Source organism: Melospiza georgiana, chromosome 2, assembly GCF_028018845.1.
Source record: "Melospiza georgiana isolate bMelGeo1 chromosome 2, bMelGeo1.pri, whole genome shotgun sequence".
NCBI classification, from domain to species: domain Eukaryota; kingdom Metazoa; phylum Chordata; class Aves; order Passeriformes; family Passerellidae; genus Melospiza; species Melospiza georgiana.
The window spans coordinates 103,743,357-103,762,882 of NC_080431.1; the positions used below are offsets into that span (position 1 = coordinate 103,743,357).

At 41.3% G+C, this 19,526-nt stretch overlaps 1 protein-coding gene across 1 annotated transcript in view; it reads left to right on the forward strand.

The window, feature by feature from the left end:
- The window catches only part of REPS2 (RALBP1 associated Eps domain containing 2), a 90,932-nt gene extending 72,793 nt beyond the window's left edge, over positions 1-18,139 (forward strand). The window contains exons 14-18 of the mRNA XM_058045729.1: positions 434-498; positions 11,665-11,748; positions 14,261-14,406; positions 16,505-16,610; positions 17,202-18,139. Coding sequence (XP_057901712.1) covers positions 434-498; positions 11,665-11,748; positions 14,261-14,406; positions 16,505-16,610; positions 17,202-17,270 — 470 coding nt within the window. The 3' untranslated portion in view covers positions 17,271-18,139. The remainder of the gene's footprint in view (positions 1-433; positions 499-11,664; positions 11,749-14,260; positions 14,407-16,504; positions 16,611-17,201) is intronic.
- Positions 18,140-19,526: the final 1,387 nt, after the last annotated feature.

The window sequence follows — 19,526 nt, forward strand, 5'->3', positions numbered from 1 at the left end:
GTGTTTTATCCAGAGTGAGTGCTAGTGTCTACATTGGGTGCTAAAGTGTCACTTTTAAGAAGGGCAATATTTTTAATGACAAAGAGCAAAGTCCAAAGAACAAATGGACCCTGTTTCTGGGTTTCTTTAACTGGAATTGGATTGCTTTACCTACAGGTTTGGTGGCTGACTGGCTTCTTTCTCTGCTTTTTATCATAACATTTAGGGGTTTACAGCCACTACTCATCACTACTCATGAGGTTATTTCAAACAAGCTTTTGCTCAATAAAGATCAAGTTTGGGCTTTGTTTTTAAATCTTGTATACTGCCTTTTCACTAGGAGGTATTTCCGCTTATCCTGGGAATTAATTCTGGGTTTATTTGGAATTAAATTTCAGTAGTTTGGTTTGGATGGGGTTTTTTATCATCATCTTCTTCTTTTCCCACTGTTCAGCTGTGAGGTCTGGCTGGCTGCCCCCACCACCACCTGCACTACCCCCTCGACCTTCTGTATCTCAGGTATGGACAAAGCTTCAGTTCTTTGCTGTGTGTTACTTGTTTATTTATGATACCATTGCAGTGGTTAGCACTGGTTGGCTTGGACACAGCAGTTGATCCTGCTTCCAAGTCAATGAGAATCTGCAGTTTGCAGTTCCATGTCCTCCTTCCTGTGTCTTTCTGGCCGGTGTGATGCAGTGTCAAATTACAGACTAATGAATTAAACCTCTTTGCAGTGGAGCTTACATGCACCCACTACCCTTTACTTACCTAACTGTAAATGAAAGGCTAGCAAAATTGGTCTACTAAAATGAGTTTCATGCCTGAAAACATGGGCTTGATACCTGCTGTTGCTCTTTGCTTCTTGAGCTTCAAAGCTAAGGGCATCTGCTAAGGGAACCGTGGCATGGAAGTGTGTGTTGCACCCATGGGCTTAAAAAAATAATGCTGAAAGGAAGTGAATGCCATGTCAGCTATGTTGTTAAGTTTCAAACCATTAGTGGTGTGCTTTTATTTTGCATTTTGGGTGAGTTTTTGGGGGTTTGTGTTTTTTAGAGCATGACAAAACTACAGCACAACACAAATTGACAAAATCATGCATGTCTGCATCAAGGTAATTCTTTGCATTTCAGGAGATCATGGAGTATCACAATATTTTTCTGTGCTATTGGCTGTGTTAAGTCTTAGGCACAATATGCTTAATGTGTTACTCCTTTAGATGAAGTGTATGATAGGAAAAATCCACAGGGGAGCTGACAGCCCTTACATACTGAAAGCTGGTGAGGTGCCTTCCATAGGCCATGATGGTCATCGCTTGAGCTTACCCTTAAGAGTGTGCTGTTGAGCACCTCTTACTGCACAGTGCTTATGGTGGAAATGATTAGAGGCTTGTTGCCCACACAGCTCCATCAGCAGCTTGTTGTGCTCTCCTTCTCCCCATCCCTTGCTAGCACTGAGTGCAGTTCCTGCCTTGAGGACTGTAAAACACTCTGGTTTGAGCTTGCATGTTTCCCCAGTCAGGATGGCATTAGCCATGCTGCTGCCAGCACACACCCCTTGGTGCTCCCATCACACTCCTGCTTTGTCTGACACAGAGAGAGAGCAGAGCAGTCTTCCCCTCTGGCTTCTCCAGATCCCACAGCACAGCTCCCACCTCCCAATCCCAGATCCCACAGCACAGCTCCCACCTCCCAATCCCAGATCAGCACAGCTCCCACCTCCCAATCCCAGATCCACAGCACAGCTCCCACCTCCCAATCCCAGATCCACAGCTCAGCTCCCACCTCCCAATCCCAGATCCACAGCACAGCTCCCACCTCCTGGTCATGTGCCTGCAGCAGTTGCTGCTGCAACCTATGCCAGCCCTCCTGCCACTGCTGCAGCTTCCCATAGTGCAGTGCAAGCCCTCTTGCTGCCATTGGGAAAAGCACTAAAGACAACAAATCCTGGTCTCAGAGAACAAAACCCTTGGTTTCAGGCAAGGTTCTGTTAATTGTCCATTTTCTTGTCCTGTGATCAGGTTGTATTTCCTTAGCAGGGGAGTGACAATTTGTGTATGCATGTCCAGCATCTTCCTAACCAAATACTGAACCAAGTGCTCATCCTACACTTGGACATGCAGAATACAGGACCCTCCTAAAATTATAAACACAGGAAGATTGTCATGTGGAATTTTTGATCCAGTCCTCTCCATTACAGAATTCTGGTTTCTAAAAGGAAAAAAAAAAAAAAAAAAAAAAAAAGAGGGGTTTCTCTGTCTGCTCAGTAATGAATATGCAGCTGATGCTTTGCTAACATGCATCACTTACATTTACTTAATTTATTTCTGATGATATTTAAAGATATTGGATCAAACATCAAAATACTGTTGTACTCATGTCTCTCAAAAGTATCTAAAACTAGTTCTTGAAAACATGAATACACTTCATGCTCATCACATTGTTTATTTTTTCCCCAAGGATGCCTTTATGTGATAAAGGTAACAGAGAAAAGGTAACAGGGAAATATGTGTGATGGGGTCATAATTCAGCTGACCTGACCTTTGCAAATAGCATGTAAGCAATAGTGGCATATGGATTACCATAGTCCATTGGGGCCCTTGAATTAAAGAGCACAGAAAAGCTGGAGGAAGGGATCTGCTTTCAAAGCTGAGACAGGATCAAGACCTGAAGAAAAGCCTTGAGGCTGAAACTGCATATTCAGCTTTTTCTTATTTCAAGATTTACCATACTCTCCTTAAATTTCTGTTTTAACTTATTTTTCAACAATGTTATTGAAAATCATACTTTAGTGTCATTTTGCTGTACTCTTGCAGTTAAGCACTGTTAATGACAAATGTAGCTTGGAAGTGAAGCAAACCCTGCATATTTCAGGTGGCTGTGCACCTTAAAGTATGCTCATGATATGATTATTTTGGCTCAGCTTTGGAAATCAGTTGATGGAGGAGGAGAGGGAAATAATTTCTTTCTGAGGTCTATGGTTTTCTATGGATGACTGAGAAGCAGATTGAACCAGTTGGCTTTTCAGAGTGAGATTAAAGGGCTCACAGAATGCAAAGACCAAAGTGCATAAAAGAGAGGTACCCAGGGACAGGTGTTGCATTTCAGTGGATCACAAGTCCAGAATATAGAAATGGCACCTTGACTTTGCTCCTATGTTGCAGTGCTTTTTAGTAGAATTTATTTCAACCTTTAGGAAAACATTATTTTTCCTGTCAGAGCCTCCAAGATAATCAACCTTGGTGAATTACTGAATCACTGATTATTCAGTGTGCCAAACATCTTTACTCATATCACAAACGTCCTACATTATGTCCACATCCAACTCTGCTTCCATAGTCCAGCCATATTACAAGGGACAAGGATTGTGTCACTGGGTGAGCAGAGCACAAGGTGATGCAGCTGATGCTGTTGTGGCCTTGACTTCACAGCTCAGGGGATGTACAGGATTATTGTGGCAGGCTTGAGTTTTGGGATGCTGTGAGGATCTGGCCGGTTTATGGCAAATAGCAGCAGGACTGGCTTCTCTGCTCAGCTTGCTGCTGCCCGCCCATGCTGTTCCACACCTCTGCTGGGCAGACACCTTTACAGGTGGTGGCTGTGTCTCTTTTTTCTTCTATGACAGCTGTTCAAGCTGGTGGATTTAACTCTGTGTTTCTTTTTGCTTGATGGCCTCAAAAAGGCTATGGTAGTTCCTTCTCAGGATCTCATTATCTTCAGTTCACAATCTTTTAACCCAAATTCCAACCCAATTCTGCACCCCAAGCCATTCTGAATTGATGTTTACAGTAAGACATTGTGAATTGCATGAATCTAATAAAAGAATTAACTCTTTTATTAGATTAATCAATTCATATTGCTTTCCCATTAAAAGTCATTCAAATTTTGCCTCAATTTTGTAAAAAGTTCTTGGAAAGAATATGTATGGAAAAGCACTTACACACAGATGAGAGGGTTTTTTTGGATATGTTATTTTGAAGTATTTTCCTTTTATGCTTAAGGCTGTGTGTAACTTCACTGGCACCTTCTGTGATCTCTAGTAGCACATCTCACATTTAGCAAGTCTGCAGTAGCTTCTTGGATTTGAGGAAAATTTTATCCATATCGGTTTCCCAATTTTATTTGCCATAAATATTTCATATCCTACAAACTGTTGTAGACTTGCTGGGATACTTGTAGGATACTGGCATGCTTATTTCCCATGCCATGCTGTAGTATATAGAACAGATAACCTGCAGCTTTTGGAGATAACTGTGGTTTTTTTCTGGGCTTGCAGAGAATGGGGTTCAGCAGCTTGGGTAAGTTTTCCTCATCCTCTGTTCCTAACTTGATGGTAAACTTAAGTAATCAAGGAGAAATGGCATAAAGGTGGCCCCAAAACTGTTGTGCAGATCCAGGGCTGTGCAGAGAAAATTTGTGCAACATGGAGGTGCAGGAATCACGGTAGGAAAGCAATAACTATACAGCTGATTTGCAGTGACACAGATTTCAGATGGAAAGTAACTTTGGGTGCTCATGAATAACTGGAGCCAAACATGTATGCACATTTCATATAAGCCCCTGTTGTTATTTTTTTAATGGAAAACAAAATAATATTTTATTACTGTTGGCTTTTAAGCCTACAGAAGTCATTTACCACAGCTGCTTTCTCTGGGAGATTTTGTAACATATTTATGTTAATAGGAATTATGGATGAACACCGAAAAGCAAATATAACTTTAGGAGTTTAGCCAACATCAGCTAACTATCTGCAATGTTGCCCAATTAGATCAGTTTTCCTGTATTTAAATTACTGTATTTCAGTACCTTCCTGTCCAACAATGAAGGCGTATCTTCAATCCTGCTTGTGCTGTATAAGGGAATTTGAAAACAGTGGGACTGGAAGAAAACTCTGTGTATCTTGGCTGAAAAAACTGATGTTCCTGGTCTCTTTTCCCAGAGTCACAATTTTAAGCCTGTTGATTTTGTAAATTCACAGTGGTTTGTGCTGCACTTTTATTTCTGGAGACCTTGGGATGTGTTTTTCCCACTGATTCCATGATGGCAGTTTTGGCAGGCACTGAAAAAATTATGGGTGAAGGCAAAGCATTCAAGTGGAGTAGAGTAGGTAGGCAGCTGTTAACATTATCAAACTGAAGTACCCTGAATCCAGTGCAGCTCTGAAGATTAAAATCTCACTGTGTTACATGAGCTCAGAATTCAGCTGTCAGTTTAGTGGCCATCGTAACCTTTAGATGTTATTGATTTGGTGAAATCCTGGAAATGAAGCACTGCGAGGGGTGATGGGTGGGTCACCCTGCCCAGTCACAGCCCCTGGTGGTGTTGGAAAGCAAAAATAGTGCTCTTTTTAATATATGAAATGTTCTGCTTTCCAAATGTTACTTGATACTTCATAGCTCCTTGAAGCTTTTTGGCCGTTCATCATCCAGAATTGCAAGTGAAAACTGGGACCCATTTCAAGAAGTTGTCTCTACTAACATGCCTCCACATCCTGCTGAATCCATGGAGAGCCACGAATGTGGCTCAGGCTGGATTTTTAACCATCAATTACACGTGCCCATGCTGAGGCCAGGAGGTGGGGAAGGACTCCCATCCATCCTGCTGAGACCCCTGGGCGTCCAGAGCAGGATGGCCACGTGCAGGCTCCGTGCTGGGAGGTGGCTCAGGTGTCCCCCCACACCAGTGCCTTTGGCTACAGCAGACATACATGGAGGCTGAGGTTGGACTTGCTTACAAGGTTGTTTGGAGAAAATACTCAGGCATTCCTTTATTCTGCAAAATTACATGAGGAATTTCAAGTGCTGGCAGGACACCTTGAATTTTTCAGGAAGGAACTTTTCTGTTGCATAAATAAAAATTGCCCCTGCAAAAAAGTGAATATTTTGCTTTTGGCACCATGCAATTTTATACAATTTTATACTCTCCCAAATAACTATTTTATATTTAATGAAAGGAATACTTTTTAGCTTGCATTTACAACCATTGTGCAAGGAAAGGTTGGGATTTTTTTTATTATCTCCATGGCTTTGGCTGCACAATAACATATGTTGTATAAGCCGTGCAATAGGTACTGAAGAGGCATGTAACAGTAATGAAACTGAAAGTCTTCTATAACATGAAAGATTTTGCCATCTGCCACTTTAATATAATACAAATGGATTATCTTCCTCTCATGAAAATTATATATTAAATCTAAGACAGCCAGACAAAATAAATTACGATTTAAGAAATGGTGGAAAGTAGCACAGTTAAAATTGAATTTGAGGACTAGTTGATGGATGCTGTAAAATCCTTTCTAAAGAGGTTTCTGGAAGAGTGGAAGAAGGCAAGTGTCTTAATTAAAATATGTTGTAACAATTTTTTAATTTGGCTTCACATTTATCATAACAACAAAGAAAGAAGCTAAGAACCCAATGCCTGTATCTCTAGTGGAATGCACATATGCCTTTCTAGCTTACGTTAATCTGGTTTTGTGGAAGTTGAAATATTAAAACAGATTGTTAATGCTTCCATCTGGGTCCTATTCTTTCCTTGTGAATGAGCTGAACATTGCAGCAATTTGTTTGTATTTACTGCCTTTCTCCTCAACCTTATCACCAGCCCTCAGATAGCTCAGGGAAAGAAAAAGCTTATCAAAACTTCAGGGCTGCACAGTGCTGAGAAAGCAGGCAGCACACTAAGACCCTGGCAGCTTGTTGCATTTGCATCCCTGTGGGGTTTTTTTTTTTTTTCTGTTTTACCATTTTCAGTTTTTGTAATAAGCAATAAAAAGAATTGATGATTCGGTGTGGGATGCAGGAGACTCACAGAAACTGGAATTGAGATGTCTCGACTTCCCAGAAATTGGCTTTAAGCACAAAAATACGAGTGTTTAGAAAGGAGCAAAGTACCTCTTAAATGAACTTATGCAGAGATGATAGAAGATTGCAATGGCACATGCAGAGTGTTAAGCATATTTAGTAGCTTACTTTTCCTTACAGATAAGCTGTTCTCAATACTTTTTTTGCAAAGCTAAGCAGTGGCACTATATAGGTTATGATTATGGGCTACTCCAATGAATGCACAAAGAGAATTTCATTTCTATGAGTAGTGCCAGTGACTACAATGGGACTATTTCCATGTGTAAAGTTAGCCTGGAGCACAAGTGTGGGCAAAATTGAATTGTGGCAATGATTGAATATATTGACTTGACCTCTTGAAAAAAGGTAGGAATTCCTATCAGATGACAGGAATTATGAAGGCTTGGTGTAGATCTTCTGTTCTGGAAGATCAGTTACGGATTGTCTTGAAAAGTGGGTGTTTAATCTACATATAATCCAGCATTGCAAAGCGATAGAACTGGAAATGTAAGTCAAGAACTAGTTGTTAAAATGCTGTGTTCTCTTACAGTCATGAAAATCTTTCATCTGAGGCTCTCGAAGCACTCAGTGATTGAGTGAGCATTACACATTCTTGTAGAAAGGAACTGTTAAGTATTGTCACGTGGAGCAGTGAGGAGATTATCAATGGCTGGTCAGGGATCATGCCATGAAATAATGAGCATTTGCAACTCTTAATATTCTTCTTAACAATGAGGAATTATTTGTTCTAATGCTCAGTGTTGGCCATAGGCCGCAGGTTGGGCTCTATCTGTGGCCATTGCACAGAAACTTTGTTGGCCAGTTCTACCTTCTCCCTGGAAGAATGAGAAGGGTATGGCTGTTCCTAGAAAAGTCAAGACTGTGCTAAGGAAACAGGAGATACTGTCTGCTAGTATAACTGGACTGGTCTCTGCAAAAAGAATCTCTTTAGGAGATTTGGAATAAGAACACTCTGTTGCTCTTTTCTGTGGTGTCTTACCCTGCTTCCCAAAATCAAGATACCACAGGCCTCCTCTGCAGACTCTGCAGTGCACTATAGGCAGTGCAGAAGACCAGAACATCCTTTGCCCATCTCCTATAGCCCTGTATGTGCTCCCAGCTATACCAGATAGCACAGCAGCGTTCCCAGTGTCAGTAGTTTACTCCACTCTGAGGATGTGAGACACCTCCATCAAAGCCCTTCTACACTGCCATAAATGGAGATTCTCTTGGAAGACCATATTGCATAATTTATAATTAATAAACCAACGGTGAAGAATTTAAACCCGAAAATAATAGTGTGAAAATTTTAAGACGTTTCTGTGATTGGAGGGAGGTAATTTATTGCCATGTTTCTGAACGAGTTGTGGGCACACTATGCTAAGCATGGTATTAAAATGATGAAGAACTAAAGGCAATTCACCTCAGCTGCTCCTGAAGGACATCCTTGTCCTGTACTCCACTAGAGCACCAGCGTACTGCTGAGTCAGGCTCTCTCTGCCCAGCAGGCTACAAATACCCCACATCCAAATCAGTGAAGGAAATCTGTGAAGAATCCCTCTGCCAAAGGAAAAAGCAAGAGTTATTTTTCCTTTAAAATCTGTGTGGGGACACATCAGCTTGCAGATGCATTCACAAAGCTTTTCAGAGAGGGCTTTGTTGGGTCAGCTGCACCAGCAAACCTTCTTTGCAGTGATGCCAGGCACTCAGAAGTGGCCTGTCCCACGGGCCGCTAGGTGGCACTTTAGGGACGTGGCAGTCACTTGGTTTTATTCATTATGCAGGAGCTGATCACCAGAACTAGGGGATTTTTGGTTTTTATTTTTTTGGTTGTTTTTTTGTTTGTTTGGGGGGTTTTGGTTTTTTTTTTTCTGTTTTGTTTTGGGGTTTTTTTGTCTTGGTTTGAGGGGGTTTTTTTTTGTTTATTTTGGTTTTTTGGGTTTTGTTTGGTTTGGTTTTTTTTTTAGTTGCTGGGGTTTTTTTTACTTATTTTTTTTTTTGTTGTTGTTGTTGTTTTCAGTTGGATGTAGCTATTTCTTTATTTTTGCCTGCCCCTGCACCTCTGGCTGCCGAACTTTGCCATCCTCCTGTCCTGGCAGCAGGGAGATGTGGCCAGCCCAGTGACCCAGCCACGGCCAGCAGGTGCCACAGCCCTGAGCGTGGGCTGCAGGCTGGCTCTAACAGACACATCATAGCACCCAGCTCACAAAAAATGGCCCGCTCTCACAGATTTTGAAATCTTACCCTTTTTGACATTTTCACTGTGATTTATATTTGCCTTCACTAGAACACAAGGTTTACCCTTTCTTTTCTTTTCCAGTTCTCTTTGGTTTAAAACAGTACTCTCCTGCAATGAGACCATAAAAAAAGATAAAAAGGAAAAAAGAGAGGGTGGTTCTGGAAAAGTTTGAGTTCTGTTTTTTTTTTTTTAATTTTCTTTCTCTCTAGGCCCCTTATCTGACCATGATTTCAATTTTTCTGATTATTTGAAACTGACACTGTAGAATAATCTGTTCAGTTACTTTTACACTGTTGAAACAAACTGGTTCTTCAAAAGCTGCCTTTTTTTAATCTATACATAAATAACATGGAGTTGGTCAGGGTTTTGTTTTTTTTTTCTTTTCTCTCCATTCTGTGGAATAAGTGAATATATTCTTGCTTTTGATGCAAGGTTTGCTGTAGACTCCAACAAGACTGTGAGCAACAGAAGCTGCCTGCCTGGCCAGGTTAAGGCAGGTATTTAGTGCTCCCTGTCACTGAAGGGTCATTAAAAGCTCTCTTTCCTGTACCCTGGCACTTTGATGTGTTATGCAGCAAAGCTATACCATGAGGACTATAGTACGTGTACTACATATCCCCCTGAAGGGCTGGATTTACTCTTGCTGTCCCTAAATGAATGAATTGGTTGTCAAATTTATGTGGTCCAGACTTACTGTGTGGTTCTGTTCATTATTTGAGCTTTACCATCCCCAGACCATTCATGAAACCCTTGTGGACTTTGCCAGTGCTTAGAGCCTTCATTTCTTTCGAATATATAAAAAGCTATTGTAGAAATCAGGGAGGTTGTGGGCTATTCAGCTTGCTGATAAAGAAATATTCTGTTGCATTCAATGGACTTTTAAAGGTCTTTGATTTTTATAGATGCACAAAAAATTGCTTTTTTCCATTTCACTCTATTTGACCAGAAATCTACATTCACAGAGGAAGACTTTCAATATATAAAAACCTTTTCAAAATTCAAATGTTAGCATGCAGTAGTTATTAAAATTTTTAAAAATTAAGATATTCATATTCAAATACTGGAAATATTACAGTGTGAGGGGCTCTTTGGGTTTTTTTTTTTAACCATCAGGTAACACTGCAGATGTAACACACTTAAAAAAGGGTGGGAGAGAAATCTTGTTAGTCCCTCACTTCCCTCTCTCCTGAGGAATTTCACATGTGTTTTAAAGAAATTGGTTTCAAAACTTCCTCCTCTGTGCACATGTTTGATACTGTATGGTTGCAGAAGAGCAGTACCACAGAACCACATTGCCCTTGCACCTTTCTGTACAGCTCTTATTGTGTCTCTTATGGAAGAAATAAAAATGCTATGGAAAAGTTCCTCCTTTTTAAATATACCAAATCCAGTGCTTTCTGTTGTTTTTATTTAGCTTGCAGTTAGGCACTTGGAAACTTGTGACTGCTGCAGAGCTTGGTGGGCCTGTGCAGAAACCTCTTTGCAACAGTGAGTTAGGTTCTTTGGTGTGCAACAAATTGTTACTATGGCTAAAATCCTGGCCCCTTAAAAGTTTGAGATTTGTGAACTTGGTTTTAAACACAGGCTTTCACCTGTATAGAAATGAGCCTCATTTGAGGAGGGAGCAGGATGGCAGGTTGCCCCTGCTGCCTGGGGCCATTGCCAGCCTGGCTTCACCTTGGCAGAAGCTGGGAAAGAGGAGAAGAGGCTGCCTGTCTGTCTGTCTGTCTGTCTGTCTGTCTGTCTGTCAGGGCCAAGTGCCTCAGCCTCCTGCTCCTGCCTGCCTTCCCCATCCTGGGGAGCCAGCCCGTAAGTTCTGGACAGAAAACAGCCCCACCATGTTTACAATGCCTTGTTTGCTGCTGTGCACCTGGGGACAGGCAGTTCTAAATCCTGCCACCCTCACTGGTGCTGGGCCCTGTCGTGGTGGAGGACATCAAAAGAAAAAACTTTCATGAGAGGCAAAGCAAGTGATTAATCCTCTGCTTTAATTTGCTTCTCAGTCAGGTATTTTGGGAAATCAGGTGTTTTGTTTTGCAGATGTGTTGATCTGGGTGGTGAGTTTTCAGCTGGGTTTCTGTTTGAAATGTGAGAAGGGAGGAGGGAAGACTTGTCTGCTTTTTTATGACTTGTGTTTTCAGTACCTTTGCTGGAATTTTTGGTATGATACTGGCTTTGTCACTTCAGCCTCACAAGTTTCAAAGACAGAGGCTTACTCCTGTGAATCTTCATTGGTTTCAGGTGATAATAAGGTGACAGGGCATATCCAAGGTCTTTCTAGCTTTTTTCTATTCTCTCATTTTTTTTTCTCACAGTATTTAGGCCATAATGGTAATTCTAGGTTTACATTCAGAGACATGGTTCCTAATGCTTCACTAAAAAACTTTTCTCCCATTTTCCCAGCACAATAAAATGCAAGAATATAGTTTCATTAAAAATCTGCAAAAGACATATGTCATCCATTCAGCTGTCACCCTAGATCTCCATTTTCCCTACTGTTGAATTGTTAAAGTAACTTTTCTTTTGTGTGTAACATTTCCTTTCACTGACTTTATTGTATGTGACTGCTAGTAATTTTCTGGGTGTAGCAATGACTGATTTGTTGTTGCAGACAGAGCAACCATCTGAGGTTGAATTACATCCTCAGATGAACAGACCCCCATCACAGGCAGAAGAAAACAGTTCAGCAAAAAAGGTGAGATCTGCACACATTGTATCATTATGAAGTGATTTTCCTTAACCAAAAAACGTGGTTGTTTTAAGTTTAAAAGCAATTAAACAGAGGGCTAGGGTTATGTTTTCACATGTTTACTTTCTCTTGAGGTCAAGACACTGCAGGAGAACTGTGATCATATGTGACATCAACTCACATAAATCATTAAGAAACCTCGTAGTGTGTACACATTGATGCACGTGCTTTGAGAGTGACAGTTTGCCATTTATTTCAAATCAATAGGGGCTTGTGGAGCCTTAGGGAAAACAAAAAAGAGTTTGATTGTACTCCAGCCCTGTCTCACTGTAGTTCCTCCAAATTGTGATGCACTTCTTGGTTTCAGTTATTGAGGATTTGATTTTGATGTAAACACCTGTTTGGTAGAGTTCAGGATCTGCCACTAAATGTACATAGAATGGGAGAGATTTGCTCAAGATGTGCAGTTTCTAATATGTTTTTGTATGGACCTATCAGTTGTAAAATGTAAGCACTGAAATTAAAATGGCACACTTCAAAGGGCTTTGCTTAGGGGTGGAGTGGCCTTAGCAGTGGCTGTGAGCATTTCCTCTCTCCTGATCATGCTCTGACCACCTCCTTCCACCAGCCCCAGCCAGAACAGGTTTGGATAGGGAGCAAATACAGATCCTCCCCATTGTGGCCCCTCCTGTAGCCAGAGAGCACCTGCAAGACATTTACTCAGCCCAACCAAGAACTTTTGGCATGTGCTGGATGTACCTTGCCCAGGGAGCACCATCACAACTTCTTAGTGTAACACGGAGCACAGGCAAACATCCAGTGTCATCATTTTTTGCACGTGACAGTGCTTTCTGGGCAGTGTCCTTGCTCTGCTTGTGCTCATCGTGTGCTACTTCCAGCCTGGCCCTGCTCACTCTCATCCCACCCCATGCTCACTCTCATCCCACCTGGTTCCCTAAAATGCAGTGATGCCCCAGGCTGTGGGGTGTGGGAGGCAGGTGGGTGTTGCACTGCTGAGCCACCTTCCAAAGCAGCAGCAGAAACCAGCCAAAGAGCCCCTGCCAAGGGATCTGCCTGCACCATTGCTTACACTGTTGTGTTTGAAAGGGGAGAGGGAGTTACCCTGTGGATTTGGTAGGGTTTGAGGTAGACTGGCAGTGTGTGTTGGGCATTACATTTGTGGAAGGCATATGCAAGTTCCTCCCTTGCTGTGTGGGGCGTGTTCCACCCTTGTAGGGAGCTGTGCCTGTGCAGAGGATTCCAGAGCATGGCATTACCAGATATCTGTGCAGTCATGATGTGCTGGTATCCTGATCAGAACATCTGGTAATATTTTTAGATGTTTTTCAGTAATTACAAAACTGTTTTTTATTGTTTAAAACTTTTTCCTTATAATTAAAATTATTTTAAGAGTTTTAACCCTTCTAATATGAATGATTGATGGTCTTATATTGGTTACATTTTGTATCACTTATAGAAGTTTCTTCTTGTGTGTCAGGCTGCTTACTAGTGTTATTTTTTTTCCTTGTAATTGCTTTGTCATTAAATGTTTCCTCATTTTTTTCTTATTTTATTAGCGTCTGGTGAAAGCACAGTAGTGATGGTAATCTAGCACAGTAAAGTGTGTGATAGTGAAATTTGGTCACTGGTTTTGTCTTTGATGCTGAAAAATCCTGTCTCAAGTCAATTCAACTTTTTGAGTCCTAGCTTTCTCATTCATGAAATGAGGCAGTAATAGCCATATCCCTTGTGAAATGTATCTAATAACAAAATACACTGAAGAGGATACATTTATGTTTATAATTTAAATCAGCTATAAGGTGGTAAAACTACTTCTCATTGCAAAAGAAAGGATGTCTTAATTTATAATAATGAAAACACTTCTTACCACTGAAGTCATTAAAATGCAAGACTCTGCTTTACCTAGAAAACACAGACTATTTCTCTGATGTAACTTATCAAGAGAAATAGCTGGCCTTTATACTTCAACATGTTAATTTTGCATGGATAATGTAATGTATTTGTATTTCAAAACTATTCTGTGTTCCTTCGTGTAAGAGAGGAGGGGAGAAGGGAGAGGCTTAGTGTCAGACGTGTGAGGCAGTAAGTTGGGATGCAAGTGATTAATTATTGATTCTTTCAAACTGAGCGTAGTCAAAAATAAATCTTGCTCTGTTTTTAATGCTTTTGGGTCAACTGGGGGCTAGTACAGGTGTTTATACCCCTCCCTCCACCTCCACCCAATGCACACTAAGCTGTACAGCCCAGTTGTGAAGAGCCTGTCATCCAGATGAAGGTAAAACACCCTTTCATTCATGAAGGGATTGCAGGAGTTACTGTTCCTTTTTCAAAGTCAGAAACCTGAGAGGCTATTACCAAATTGGAATTAAGCTCTGTACGTCTTTAAATTATGAAATCTTAACCAGCTGTCAGCAATTTATGTGACACAAGTATTTTTCTAGCCTAATGATGGGACACATATGGCCTGACTTAATGTTGCTGTGCTTTTTCCTTTCAGGAGGTTGTTCTTGCTCAGCCACCCTCCAAACCCGCGCGCAGGAAGCTCCGGACGGAGGCACAAGGGCTGGAGACCCCTGAGCTTTCTCCCACTATAAATGTGACTTCTTCCCTGCCAGCAGTCAAGCCTCACCTCCCAGTCCAAAAGTAAAAACCTGTACCAAGCATGCCAAAGTGTAGCGTGAGATCTGATGTAGCAGGACTTGCTCTTTGTATAATTTTGGGCTTAGCAGTTCTGTTTCTGAGAATGCTTCACAAGATACAGATTCTGAAATCTACATCTGCATTCTGAAATCTACATCTTCTGTAGATTCTGAAATCTACCTCAGTCTTCTCCAAAGCAGACTAAGCCTGTAGTGACTGTCAGTGGTATTTGATAGGTAGATAACCTCTTCAAAGGTGTCCTACTTCTGTACCTGCTAGACATGCCTGAGGAGCAAGCCTAGCGATTCAACCATCTCTAACACAAGCTCTTTTATATGTGAGGGTCTGTGTTTCTGCCTTGCATGTGTCTTCTGGAATTTTGCTCCTTCATGTGGACAAATATGACCAAAAAATGCCTGGGAAGCTGACTCATGAAATGCTTGGTGTTGGTCATATCCTTGTGATATTGTTTCATTGTGAGGCATGTTGGAAACGGGCTTGTCACAGGTGTGAGATGAGCCACAGACCAGTGGTCTGATAATGGTCAAACCCAACATGTGTTGTTTGCTCTTGTAAATACAGCTGTCAAAGCTGTCAGCTGACTTACAAGGATTTCACTCTATGTGTATTTAATAGTGATGGAGAAGGGGCTGTACAAATGGTAAGCAAAGGCACTTGAGGCCCTGTTGGGTCTGTGCATCTCCTTCAGCTGAAGCACTGTGCAAGCATTATACCCCACCATCACCCAGGCCTTGCAAAAGATATCTGATTCAGTCTGAAACAAAATCAAGCTGCCCAAATCAATTGAGCGTTTCTTGGCAGACTGTTTATCAGTAGACTGAATCTGTGCTGCATAATTGGAGATTACAATAAGTAATAAGACTCCTAGGATGCTCTTAAAGTACTGTTTTGTGCTTTGGGAGTACATATTCCATAGTGGTTCAAAGATAACAGCATTTGTTAACATCTCAATCCCGACTTGTCTATATCTTTCCTAAAATGTTAAAATGGCCACAGACATATATTGCTCTTCTTTTATTTTTTTTCCTAACATTTATTACTTTCTAGCCCAGGGAGAGTAGTTTGCAGGAAAAAAGTGAAGCAGAAAACTGACAGTTCACTGGAAGATAACAGCATAAAGTCCTGTCACCGTGCTGAGAGAGAGTCTATTACAAAATCAGTGTCATCAGCTCTGTTAAGAGAGAAGAGCTAATGGGGACTGTGTGCCACTGGACCATATTTAAATAGGGCATCTGTTTTAGATCTAATCTGGCATTAAAGAGCTCTGGTTTCCTCATGTAAAACTTTAAAATAATTTATTTGGAAAGGGGCTTGGATATTCAGTCAGTATTTTGTGTATTTTCTTTCTTTTTTGCTGTTGTTATCTCTCTTGCTTTGAATAGGTAGGTCCTTATCTACAGCTGTCTGTTTTTATACCTGTCTGCATAGCTGTCATTTCCTCCACATAAGTTACCACAGGCTATGAAGCAATAAAAATTTTTAATTAATAAAATAAGTTCTGAAAATAAAAAAGGTACATCCTTTATTTTAACAGCAAAAGAACTGAGGGAAGTCCATCAGTCATCTTCCCGTTTATGATGTCATATGGTTTTGGTGGAAGTGACTGCTTTGAATAAAAGTATTAATTTCTGAAGAAACATCAGAATCAGCAGAACTCTGAGACAGAATTTTCATGCCAATGTCCTTTCTTTCTGTATAGAATGACTTTTGTATTTTATGTTAACCACTCCTGACTCTTTAAATTCTACAAGTCTCTGAAAACAGCTAATGCAAAGAAACTGCAATAAGCACAGCTATGCAGGGATCATTCTTGAGCTCAATGAGAATGCAGTAATCTTGAAATAATTGAGACAGCCTAAAATATTTCTGTCATTCAGGTTAACAAGTTTCAAATATTCCATCCGATTCAGGCATCTTATTTCAGTGTTACATTTTTCTTCTCTTAAATCTGTAGTTTGTACCTTGTCTTTGACACATAGTCCAGGGTGCAGGGAGCTATGCAGAATGAGTGGCTGCTCTTCTGGCATCAGCCAGTGCTGAGACTCTTAATTGAAATGTCTTGTATTTATCTGTCTGGCAGACAGTCTTCCAAGCAGAAAAGGGCTATTCAGACCGCTATACGGAAAAACAAAGAAGCCAATGCTGTGCTCGCCAGGTTGAACAGTGAGCTCCAGCAGCAGCTGAAGGTAAGGAATGCATTGAAAATCAGGGACAAAGCTCCCTGCAATCAGTTCTGTGTCACCTCCAGCAGTATTGAAATCAGAGCAAAAAATAGGACAGTAGTTGAAATAAGCACAGAGATGAAAGCTTTTAATGAGAACACATTGCCATCCTTCCTTGGGTCAGGTGTTACTTGCTTCCATCTTCAGCAAGCCAGTGCTGTTACCTGTGTTTTGCAACAGGAAAAGACAGAGAAGTTTGTCTAAATTCACTAAAGAGAAGAAAACTGAACTTGTAATTCAAGTTGTATTGCTGACTGGAAGCTTTCTGATAGAGCAGAGCTCTGCTGTTTTAATGGAGACCAGAAGGCTTGATGGGTACTCCTCAGGCACATTTTGTACTGAGGCTCAGGGGGGTTCAAGTGCACTCCCACTCTGGGCTCTGAGCCTGCCCAGATGGGGAAGCAGACCCTGGAGGAGTTGCAGTCCAGCCCAGCTCCACACTGGCAGTGAGCCCTTTCATGGGAGGCCAGCAAGAGCCTGCCTGGCTGCCCTTTCCTGGAGCAGGGTGCTGCATGTGAGCATCCCCAGAGCCCTAACACACCTCTCCTCCTGCAGGAGGTTCACAAGGAGCGCATTGCCTTGGAAACGCAGCTGGAGCAGCTTCGTCCTGTCACTGTCCTGTGACTGCCTGCATGGCCGTGCACGAGCAGGAGCAGAGCAGTGTCCAGCAGCCCTGCAAGGAGAGGAGTTCTGTGCAGCTGAGCAGGGTCTCTGCCGAGGCAGGGGGGAGCACTGGCCTTGCTGGCTCTCTCTTTGCCCCATGACTCACTTTTTGCCTTTGCAGGTGAGGAAGGTACAGAAAACAAATACCTGACTATGGGATATTTCTGAGTGGGGGATGCTTTGCCTTCTTTCCTCCCCCCTCCCAGCCTAATGTGTAAATGCAGTTTATCACTGAAATGAATAACCTGAGAGTATTTTATTTATGTAAAGAATTCCTGATTTATATGCGTTTGGCAGCACCTCCTGCCCCGATTGTTAAGAGGTACAGCATTCCTGAGTTCTTGCTTAAATTGAAAACTCATCCTCTGAGATGGGCTTCTGGATGTTACTGATTCCTGTAGGATTGTATCATTGTAGAGTACCTGAGGATTTAACATACCACAGGAATAGAACTTGCAAGATGTACAGAATCTTTATCCTCAATCACATGTCAAATAATTATTTTCTTAGTACTGTTTATTATGCAATCACGGATGTATTTTAATGTTAGAGAACTTGTATTTTATTAGTTCAAGTCATATAAGAGAACAGGAAAAAATAGTAAAATATAATTATTTTGGAAATTAGGAAAAAATCTTTTTGAGCTACAGCTGTTTCTAATCACCAGTATTTGAGCACTTGCTTGCAACTACCAGTGTCTCTGCATTCTTTTAGCATGTTTGAGATGGCTGGTGTATAGCTTTTTTCTTTTCTTTTTTTCCTTTAACCAACAGTGTATTTCTAACAAGAGGTTAAAAATGCATTCAGGGCATTTTTATAAAAGCCATTCTCTGTACATTTGTATTAGTCTGCTTTGTTGTCTTAATAGCTGCTGGTTTGTTTTAAGGATGTGTACAAGAACTGTATTTCCAGAAGAGGGAAGATAGCAGAAGTGCTATGTATGAGGCAATAAAATGTGAGATGGAAGTAATTGCCTTTTACAGCAGGCTTTTGTTAAGGTTCCTTTGCACATCAGTGGAGGTGCTGCTGATAGGAGAAAGCTGCTAATGCCCATCTGTTTTCTAAAGGAAGAAGCAAAGATTAATCTTTAACCTGCATTTGATCCAGGGCCAGCTGAACCCTGTAGGGAGTTTTCCCTGGATGCAGTGGTGGCTTTGGGCTCAGTTCTTACAGTGGAAGCTGGCTGTGAATGTTGCAGTATTTCTTGGGGCAATACTCTTGGATTGGGTGACTTCAGACATAATAATGTCAGCCCTGCTCCCACCATGGCTATGGTGTGCTTTACTGCAAGGGGATGTCACCTACCTGTTGTCCACCTTAAACATGACCCTGCACACGTCTCACTGATCTGATTTAAGTGTATGTGGTTGCCTTGCAGAAACCTTGCAGCAGTTTTGTCACCCTTGTGGGTGTATTGCTTGCTCCCTGTAGCTGTGGGATGGCCTGGGGCTGAGAGGAAGGTTTGAAGCAGCTGGGTAACCTCTCCTCGGGGTGTGTCATGGAATGGCTGCTGTGGCATATCAGAGGGCACCACAGCAGCCAAAAGTTTTGTTGAGAGATAAGAAAGGCATCACTAGGAGTGTTTGAAGTGGTAAGGAAACAGTCTGCTTTGCTGAAAGGAATGTGGAAGGGGGACGGGAATCCAGAAGTCTGCAGGTGAAAATAAGCATTGGCAGAATTGTTACTGAAAGTCTCTTTTTGTAATGCACTAGTTTTGATTCAATTAAAGATCACTATGTCAACAAGCAACAACTGTTCTTCTGGATTTGGGACTTCTCTCATGTGGCTGTTGCATAGCTGGGGTCAGATGGTCATTCTTGGTCAGTGACAAAATGTGAGGAATGCAGGCTTTTCTGGGAATCTGCAAAAGAGCCACTGCCCTCTTGCTAATAGTGGTATTGCTGAGAATTTATCATCATTTATTTCATTTGTTCATAATACTACTGAGTCATTCCTGAGATTTAATGAGGTTAAGTGCTCGCCCTGTTTGCTTTTTAGTTCATACATTGTAATTTGGTTAATAAGACCTTACTATTTCATAGGAAAAAATCATATGGCACACTTGTCTTTTGTTTTATGGGTAATTTTTAAGGAAGGCTCTTAAATTACTGCAAAGAAGTGTGTACATTGCATTTTTAAGGCAGTAGAGGACTTCTTCATGTTTGAAAAACATTTATTTCACCTTTAGTTATTTCCCATTTATTTCACCTGAGTTAC